Source organism: Homarus americanus, unplaced genomic scaffold (assembly GCF_018991925.1).
Source record: "Homarus americanus isolate GMGI-L3 unplaced genomic scaffold, GMGI_Hamer_2.0 scaffold57980, whole genome shotgun sequence".
Lineage (NCBI taxonomy): Eukaryota > Metazoa > Arthropoda > Malacostraca > Decapoda > Nephropidae > Homarus > Homarus americanus.
In genome coordinates, this window is record NW_024716703.1 from 15883958 (window position 1) to 15894468 (window position 10511).

General features: G+C 40.5%; 1 protein-coding gene across 1 annotated transcript in view; it reads right to left on the reverse strand.

The window, feature by feature from the left end:
* Positions 1–7462, reverse strand: part of LOC121858312 — a gene marked incomplete in the record, with an annotated part of 213104 nt that extends 205642 nt beyond the window's left edge. The window contains 2 exon segments of the mRNA XM_042354645.1: positions 2028–2177; positions 7359–7462. Of these exon segments, the coding sequence (XP_042210579.1) occupies positions 2028–2153 (126 nt within the window).
* Between the last annotated feature and the right edge of the window lie 3049 nt (positions 7463–10511).

A 10511-nucleotide genomic window follows, 5' to 3' on the forward strand; every position in this document is an offset into this window, starting at 1 on the left:
TAATCCATTGCAAACTGTCGTTTTTTGCTTATTAACTCTTTTTTTTTGCCCCCATCATGGCTCCCAAATGCAAACCAGATGCAAGTGATAGTAGTGAATCAAAGAAAATTAAAACAATTACAATGGAAGTGAAGGTTGATGTAATTAAACATTCTGGAAAAGGCAAAACACCCTCAGTCATTGGTAAAACGTTGGGATTCAGTCGAAATTTTTTTGAGACATACACCAAATTCTTGAATATGTAAAAGGATCAACACCAATGTACTCAACTGTGATAACAAAACAAAGAAGTGGATTGTTAATTGAAATGGAAAGATGGTTAGTGATATGGATGGATGATCAAAATAAACGGGATTTGCCTAAGTTTAGCCTTGATTCAGGAAAAAGCGAGAAGCTTGCATGCTGACTTGAAGGCTAAACGTGGGAGGTGACAGTGATGGGGAAGATTTTGTTGCTAGTTGGGGCTGGTTTAACTGGTTAAAAGTAAGGACAAATGGTGTTTGGAAAAAACTCTGCCCACAGTTTGTCCACAATTTCAAGGGCTCTGAAAATGATGTTGGGGAAGTGACACAGACAGTGGTAGACCTTGTGAACCAACTCCAGCTTGATATTCATGAAAATGATGTCACACAGTTGCTTGAGTCTCATGTTGAAGAATTAAGCAGTGTGGACCTGATTGAATTGGAGAAGCAAATTTTGTCAAGAGGATGTAGAGGAAACTGAAACTCCAGAACCAAAGGGATTTATTACAAAATAAATGGCAGATTGTTTCAGGCTTATTGAAGAAGGATTGTTTAAATTTAAACTGCAAGATACCAACACAGCAAAATTCACCAAGATTCAGAGAGATATTACTGAATATCTCTGATCCTACAGAGAGAATTATGACAATAAGAAGAAAGTTTCAGTTCAACCGTTCCAGTAAAGCCTCTGTCACTCCTACAAATGCCCATCTCTACATGCAAGCCTGGCCCAGGTTTCAATGTAAGTGTTACATTTTGATTTTTAGTTTCCTTTACTGTATTTTGTCATTAAATTTCTTCTTTTCTCTTAAATTAAGTGATTCAAGATGTATAAAAGGACTTGGGCTATGATATAGTGCACATAGGGTATGTGCTTCGACTTATGTACATTTCCAACTCGTGTATACATAAATATATTTTGATCATTTTCAATATAGTATACATGTACAGTGGTGTTTGCATAAATAAATACAGCTCTGTGTCTTTCCATGCAAAATGCATAGTTAACATTCTCAGAAAGCTTTCCCCAGTACTGTATAGGTTGAAAAATTACAGATCTTCGAGTCAAGCTGCCTACGAACACCAAGCCTACTGTAATTTTTAACCTAGATTTAACACCCTCAGGGTTTTTATATGCTATATTAACTTTTTTTTTTTTAGCCGCTTAGGGTTTAATCATGTGGAAAAAAGTACATTTTTCTTTGGTCTCTCATACACTCTGGACAGCTTAGTGCTGACTCTTGTACTGGTGTTGCCAGAAGCTCTCATACGCCTAACAGCTGTGTGTACTGCTTCAGTTGTGACACCTCACATCCAAAAAATACCTCCATTTTATGGCCCATATCATAACGATTATTTTTATATATCTACTTAAAATTGTAGATAAATTATTCAGGATTATTTCAGTAAAAAAATGGTGTTTCTAACTTAATTAGAACTGATTTTACAGACTCCTGTACAGTTTAAAAATTTCTTATGTTTTTCACAAAGGAATTGATGATCTCAACATTATATGTCAAAATATCTTATTTAAGGATCTTTTATTGAAACAGACTTTTAGAGAATATATTCAGTATCGTTGTGGTTACAAATTCATCTCTCTAACACAATTAGAACAGATGCTGTGGAAAAAGTTTACACACTTTTTCGTAAACCAAAAATATTTTCACTCGTGACTGCGGCCTAATTGTAATGGGAGAGTTTGTCAAGTATTACAAATTTTGCAAGACTTGGTTTTCCTAAAACTGAAAAAAAAGTTATTCATTAATAAGCATGTAGCCCAACCTGTTGCTGAAGTCTCCTGTGATGCCAAAGTTCACCACCATCTACATCATCAGAATCAGAATCCTGTGATAATTCATGTCTGACAGATGAGGGAAGAGCTGACCCCTGGTGACCACTACCTGCCATATTTGTTTGAGAACACACTTATACCTGTAGGGAAAAATATGTAAACATGTAACTGTTTTGGGGATACCTTCCATTTAGTACAGGTACAATAATAATATACTGTACCACAATTTATAATATACAGCTTCATATGTATCCTATGAGTGAAATTAAAAAAAAAAGGCTGATTAAATAATTGCTTGATAAATTCCTATTCATATTTAGCTCAAGGAATCAATCTATTGCAATTAGAAAAGTACTGTAACTGTGCTGTACAGTATACAGTGCACTCTAGTTATTACATAATACTGTATGATACATCATTGCTTTTTAAGTAGGTTTCTTCACATCATTATAATTTTCCCACCAAAAATGCAATTATCAATCCTAAGATGTGAAGTAATAACATGTCCCTTCATTAAATCAATACTGTATGCTATAATAGTGCATATCTGCTTACAGAATTACAGTACGGTACTGTACTGTGCCCCAAGCTGTGGGGACACTCATACATATTCATGTATTGTACAGTACTTTACATTAAAATCACCCATGCTACTTCTGCACATTTGACAGTCAATCATTTCTTTAGCAACCTACAGAGTACAGTACAAGATCATATCACAAAATGTTAAGCTAGGTCCTTGCAGCTGTAAAAGGAGGGGTGTGAGTTGTCTGGCCTTTGGGGATAGGTGGCCTGAAATTCTTACCAAATTTCCTCACGACACATCAAGCCCGACACTATGTTTTCATGGAAATTAAGAACCAAACAGATTGTGACGTGCTACAAGAAATTCTTAATTGGCTACAGGCATGGTCAAAGGAATGGCTGGTATGCTTCAAAGTTACAAAATGCAAGAGGATGCATTTACTTTTTTTACTTTCAGAGTACTTTTATCCTCTTTGCCACTGATCGGCTTGTTAGCTGCTTGGATGGTCGGTCACATCTCTGGTACACACTGTTGATAAGTACAGTAGAAGCCCAAAAATCCGGACTGCTTGGAGATTAGGTCAGTCCGGATTTTCGGATTTTCCGGATTCTCAGGCAGCACTTTTAAAATTCAAATTTAAGGAGAAATAAGGAAGAGATGAACAGGTACATTTTGATAGTTTATTCATTAGCAAATATAGCATGCTTCATTTATCAAAACGAGCAATTTTAAAGAAAAAGCTGTGAATTCTAAAATTTTATTCTTTGCCTTTTTTATACTGTATCATAAATTGTAGACTTTCCAATGTCGTATGTTTCCATTAGAACAGTATTGCTCACACCACGTTCTAGTTTCTTAATTATTTCAAGTTTGTCACTCAATTTCAACGTGTTCTTCTTTCTCTTCACACAACGAAGTTTATCTACTTTAGGAGCCATTATTATGGGCTTGTACAGTACATGTACAGTACTCTGTAAATGGAAAGAGTAGGACACAAAATTACATACGTTGTCACAGTTTGATTGCTTGTTTTAAAGTGGCGACCGCGTGGTTGCTTGTTGTCACTGTGGCGCTCACACATGCACACATACACACAAAAGCCAACTAAAAAAAAAATAAAAAAAAAAAAGTTAAGTTTGAGTTTTTGAAAAGTCTGGATTTTCGGGTGTTCCGGATGTCTGGCATCCGGATTTTTGGACTTTTACTGTATTGGGCAGGCATTGGCTCCTGAATGTATCTGAACCAGCTCCAGTGCTGGTCAAGTCTGGTCTTGAAACAGCTCACACTCGATGCCGTCACAGCACACTCTGGGAGGTTGTTCCAAGAGTTCACAACTCTCACTCTGAAAAAGTTTGCCCTCACAGTTTCCTGGACTTGCAGCTTCTTCAACCTTGAAGTCATACCTAGGCCTATCACATGTCCCAATATGACAAAAGAAATTATAGAGACCAATGTAAAAATTATCTGGGTGTGCATGTTAACAATGAAATGAAGTTCACTGATAACTGTGATAATCCCTAGTACCACTCTTCAAAGTGAGGTGTTCCCTACTTGGAGTACTGTACTGTGAAAGTACTGCCATCCTGTGTAGTCCTTAAAGTAGGTGCCTGGAAAAATAGATCATAGAAATAAAAGTCACAGTTTTGTTTAAGTTTCCTCAGATATTCTTGTGATTTTCAGTTACTTGAGCTCCCCTTAACTAGTGAGTGCACTCTCGCACCTAACATATCAACTCCTGCAGTTGCCTAAGTTATACTAGAAACAGGAATGGGGTGATTTAATAGAAGTTTACAAGCACCTCAGAGAATATCATTCAGTTAAGCATTCATATCTGGAGCTAGTGGATGCCTACCTCACTGTAGGTCACAGCCATAGGTTAACCCCTTCATTATGCTATGGGACTACCACTTTTAATATTTTATTTGGCTAATGCCAGATGCTTTTATTCAGCACAGAGGGAAGCCCATACACAAGCAGTTAAAGCCACAAGTACAGAAAATTGTCAGAGCTTACTTTTCAGAATAAGAGTTGTGAAATCTTGGAATAACCTGCTAGTGTTAAGACGTTACCAGGTACAGGTACATTCTGGAGTCAGTGCGTACCTAGTACAGTTGGGTCTTCATTTATGGGGTCAATTGAACCCGCGGAGTACCGCGTAAAACGAGAAACGCATAAATGAAATGAAATAACAGAACATATGGGATTAATTGAAATAGAGACTAGGCCGACCCCCAAACTCCACTTTTTCCAACACAATACGTACCTTGTAGTCAAAATAATATCTTAAATTTTATGATGGTATGCACACACAATTAATAATTAAGAGAAATATCAATAATATTAGGTTTTTTAACACTTACATTAGTAGAAAAGATGGCTGGGCACACGGGGATGGGGGGTTGGTTCCGAGGCAGAGGGCAGATTATTGGCCCTCACCTGTATCATTTGTATCACTATCCACCACAGAGGTTTGCAGGGCCTCTTTGTCAAACCCTTCAAAGTCCATATAAGTCCATATCCTCACTATCACTGACTTGGGCCGGCTGTGGTGGGTGGCGGGTGAAGAACTCGGTAATGTTTTGGTGACTGAGCGACCTTGTGCGCACCCTGCCCACGCCGCTTCCCGCGTAAATCAAGCATTTCAATTCTGGCAAGGCACCGCGTAAATGACAAAACGCGTAAACCAAAACCGCGTAAATCCAGACTCAACTGTACAGTACATTCATGAATAAAAGGTTTGTTCGGTTTAAAGACAAGTGGGTTTCTCAAGTTTATGTCACTAGTACTGTATAATTTAAAAAATTAAGACCCTTTGGAGAACAAAAAATGTGTAAAGTTATTCTAGGAATTTTTTTTTTTTTTGTCCAACAGAAAATTTACAGCAACCTAAACTACCACCTGAGCCCTAGCCTATCCCTCAATACTGCTGGGTGTCAAGAATCCTGATTAAATCAGCAATCATTATTAGGTGTCTTCTTTTGTAAAGTACAACCTAACCTAGCCTAACATTAACTTAACTTAGATTTAAATGCTATGTTAGACTTAACCAAAAAATCACACAGCCACAAACTGATCAAATGCCCAAACAAACAGAGTGGGCAAAGCTTTAATCAAGCCTATGGATTTTCACAAAATACAAACCATTATTAACTTTAAATATTCTCTACTACTGTACTTGTATATCATCACCCATTGAAGGATAAATAAGGTATATAAGGGTAATAGTGAAGATGAGTTCATGTCTTAACTGTCTACAGTATTAAATTTCACCATGAAACATAAATACTCTCTTATCTCAAACCTGAAACATATGCTTTTATTAACTATAAAAAAAACTTCATCTATGAAAGAAACCACTCAGGCAACTCGGAGGTCGAGACAAAAAGTCAGAAGACGCGCCAATAGAATTGTGTTAAGTGAAAAAAAATTGTGGTGAAGAGGATAAAGTAAAAAAATAAATAAATAAAATGTATTTTGCACAAACTTTACTGATCAAGCACTTTTTCCCCGGTCCGACTAATTACCCAAATGTACCCAAATGTAGCCGCAATTAAGTCAAATAATGGTCCAACATGAATAAATCGGACTGCCAATCACTTCTCGACTGGTATTTGGTGTCACAAAGTAAAAAAAAATTGGTAAACTTAATTTAATATGAGTTAATAGATCGAGTGCATGTACCTAACCTAACCTAACCTAACCTCGACTAGTATTTGGTGTCACAAAGTAAAAAAAAAAAAAATTGGAAAACTTACTTTAATCCGAGTTAATAGATCGCGTGCTTGTACCGAGGGAGCGAGTAATTACCCAAATGTAGCCGCAATGAAGTCAAATGATGGTCGTACAAGCGTAAATTGGGCTGTGAATCACTTCTCGATTATTATTTGGTGTCATAAAGTCACAAAAAATTGGTAAACTTAATTTAATCTGAGTTGTGTTAGGTTAGGTTAGGTTAGGTTAGGTACATGCACTCGATCTATTAACTCAGATTAAATTAAGTTTACCAATTTTTTGTGACTTCGTGACACCAAATACCAGTCGAGAAGTGATTGGCAGTCCGATTTATTCATGTAGGACCATTATTTGACTTAATTGCGGCTACATTTGAGTACATTTGGGTAATTAGTCGGACCCCTAGAGACAGAGACAGAGATAGATAGATAGAGATAGACATTCAGTAAAATTGTCCCACACGTTAACATTGACTCAGTATGTAAACTGAGCAGATATACAATGGTGACCAGAACAGTATATTGGGTGAATGAAACCAAAGAGTGTCACCGAGGGCTTCTTCACTAGGGTCTTGGATGTCGTTATTCCTAAACAGTCTAAGTCAATATGTAGAAATACAAAACTCAAGTGAAAAATAATTATTTCTTATATATTTAGGGATGCGACACTATATTTATACCTCAATTATCAACCACACTGTAAATTTGCATTGCTTTTTATGACTATCAATTGCCCAATACAGTTCTCTTGTATTGAAGGAAGAAGTTAAGCGTTTGAGCTCAAAAACTTTCCCCAGTGCACTTATTTTGGGTATTTTAATAAAACTCAAAGTTATCGACTCATGTCATCCAGTACCATAGAGCCCACCTAACCATAGCGATAGCCAGAAATTAACTGCTCAGACACAAGTATTTGGGTCAAGTCCATTTTGCCCTTGTCGGGGGAAGACCCTTCATCAACGGTAGCCATTTTGTGTATTATTGATAAATTCTCAATCACTAGATCATGCTGGCATTTAACATGGTTTATAAAGGATCAAAGTATCGCAATTGTTCATACTTACTGTGCAAAGTAACCGCTATCAAGTCTCTCAATTGTGTTGGAAATAACCTCAATTCACTTTCTCCCCTTTTTCACAAGGTTGGACTTGTCTGACGTCACGCTGAAATATTGGAACCTTATTATTCAACAAATTTTACCCGTAATCCTAATATTGCAGCGCATTCACTCTACAAGAGTGTATATATATATATATATATATATATATATATATATATATATATATATATATATATATATATATATAATTTTATTGTTTTTATTGTCTAATTAAAATAAAAACGAGGTAAATTTTTATTAGTATAAGCGTCAAGAGTTTCTAACCAGATTATCACATATAGTTATTTACTTGTTTTATTTGTTATTCTCTGAGAAATTACAGAACCATTTTTATTATTATATTTACCATTAAGATCAGAGTCACATGACCAATACCCTGCAATGAAGTACATGTACAAACAAAAATATAAGAAATTAGAATGCGAGTGTTCAACAATGCTGGTGCAGGCTATTAAGATAAATATCTATTTGATTTACTGTATACAGTATATGACATTTGGTACTGTAGGGGTAACGAGATATTAATGTTGTCTAGCACTCAGGATGGAAGGAAACTCTAATGTGGTTTTCTTATATAATATATATAAGTTATATGATAGACAGTCTGGTGCTGGAGATGCCGTGTGGTGGGGAGCTGCTCAGTAGAAGACGTTCGGGAGTATCGTGTTGAAGGAGGTAGATGTGCAGGAGCTTCGTTAGAGAAGGTGTTGCCTGTTGCTGGCCTCCTGGTTGAATGAAATGTTAACAGCGTGGAGCTTGCTGGAGGAGATGTTGCTTGTTCAGGAAGAATGGTCAGAATGAATCTCAAGGGAGAGACAGAGCTTATATACCCCGCAGCAGCCGCTATGAGTCATGGTGTGAAAACCCGAGAAGTAGCCGGTGACTAGTTCCGTTGCTAAGATACGGTAACATCTGGTGACAGTTCTCGCTTGGTTGCTAGGGAAGACGGTAACAGGTGGTGGCGTGGCTACGCAGTTGTAGGGGAGAATTCCACTACAATACTCCCCCTCCCCTCCAGGCGCGGCGGGAGGCTGGATGTTGTCCGGGTTGTGTCCCACACATAACACATACTGGGCAGGTGTATGTACGACTCGACCGCTACGTGTAACAACTCCGTCCAGTGACACAAAACCTGTGGGAGAATTAGGAGGAGAAAGAGGGTTTGGGATTAGAGGAGGTTGTACAAGCAATGGTTGTTGTGCTCCTGCTGCTGCAGGGGCTGCGTCAGGAGGAGGGTCCATGGCAGGAGCAGGTTCAGGTTCTATGACAGGAGGAGGGTCTATGACAGGAGCAGGTTCTATGATAGGAGGGAGGTTTATTACAGGTTCAGGTTCTATGACAGGAGCAGGTTGTACATGAGGGTGAAAAGAGGGTGCCCAGAAATGTCGTGGGTGTGGTGTTGCTGCCGGTGGTAACTGCGGGTGGACTGGTGCAGGCGTAGTTTGTTGATGGTGCTGCTGGGCTGGGGGCCCGACGGGTAAGGTGGCCGGTTTGACTCTGTCTATGCTGACGGTGTCATGTCTGCCATTCCGGATAATTGTCAGGAACTTTGCAGAACGGGTAACCACCTGGAAGGGTCCATCGTAGGGGCGTTGTAATGGGTTGCGGTGAGCATCATGCCTGACGAAAACATACTCGGCTGTGAGTAGTGCAGGAGGGATGTGTTCAGGGCGCCGAGTAGGCTGGCGTGGAGCAGTAGCTCTGAATGCAGAAACTGCTTGTCGTAGCTTTTGGAGTAAGTCGTGACGAACGGCTGGAGTGGTTTGGTTGGGATCAGGAGGGAGTGAGAAATCCCCGGGTAGCCGAAGGGGCTCGCCTAGTGTCAGATCTGCTGGGCTACAATCCATATCCTCCTTGTGTGACGCACGGATGCCGAGGAGCACTAAGGGAAGCGCATCAGTCCAGCTGTAAGGGTCGTGCTGTGCCTTGAGTGCGTCCTTCAGCTGCCGGTGAAAACGTTCTACCATGCCGTTGGCTTGAGGGTGGTATGCTGTAGTGCGTTGTCTAGACGTGCCGAGGAACTGTAGGAGGTGCTGCCAGAGTTGTGACTCAAACTGTACTCCTCGGTCAGTGATTACGGTTGCTGGGGGGCCAAAACGGGAAACCCAACCGGACATGAAGGCGCGGACAGTAGTCTCTGCTGTAGCGTTGGGCATGGGAATTGCTTCTGTCCACCTGGTGAAACGGTCGATGCAGGTGAAGATGTAGGTGCTACCGTAGGATGATGGTAGAGGTCCCACGATGTCGAGGTGTACTACTTGAAAACGGCCTTTGGGAATAGGAAAAGCTTGTAAGGGGGCCCGTATGTGACGATGTATTTTGGAGGACTGGCAGGCCAGGCACTGGGCAGCCCATTTCTTAGTATCAGACTTGATGCCGGGCCAGACGACACGTTGCGTGAGGAGGTGCTGGGAGGCCCGCACACCCGGGTGGCTGAGACCATGGATGCGGTCGAAAACAGCGCGGCGGTGGACGTGAGGCACGAACGGTCTAGGCTGTCCACAGGATACGTCGCACCACAATTTTATGTTCGTGCCAGGAACAGGGAGTTCTTGGAGTATGAGGCCTGAGGGGGATGTCTTGTATGCTGCCAGGTCTTCGTCTTTCTCTTGAGCCGCGGCTAGCTGCCCATAATGAATGGGTGGAGATGAGGGAAGAATGGTGGATATACAACGAGAGAGGGCGTCGGCGATCTCGTTGTGGCTGCCTTTAATGTGTTGGACGTCGCTGGAGAACTCCGAGATGTAAGCCAAGTGGCGCAGGACACGAGGTGTATGTGACTGGGAAGCTGAAGCGAAGGCGTGGACGAGGGGCTTGTGATCATTGAAGATGGTGAACTGACGGGCCTCGAGGAAGTGTTGGAAATGTCTGACAGCCAAGTATATGGCCAGGAGTTCTCGATCAAAAGCGCTGTACTTGAGGTGTGGTGGTTGAAGCCGTTGTGAGAAGAAAGCAACGGGCATGAAAGTTCCGTTGATCTCCTGCTGTAAGACGGCGCCCACTGCAGTAGAAGAAGCGTCTGTTGTGAGAGTGGTCCGGGCGTTAGGTGCGGGGTGGGCCAGGAGGGTGAGACGTGTGATGTGCTGTTTGATAGTGG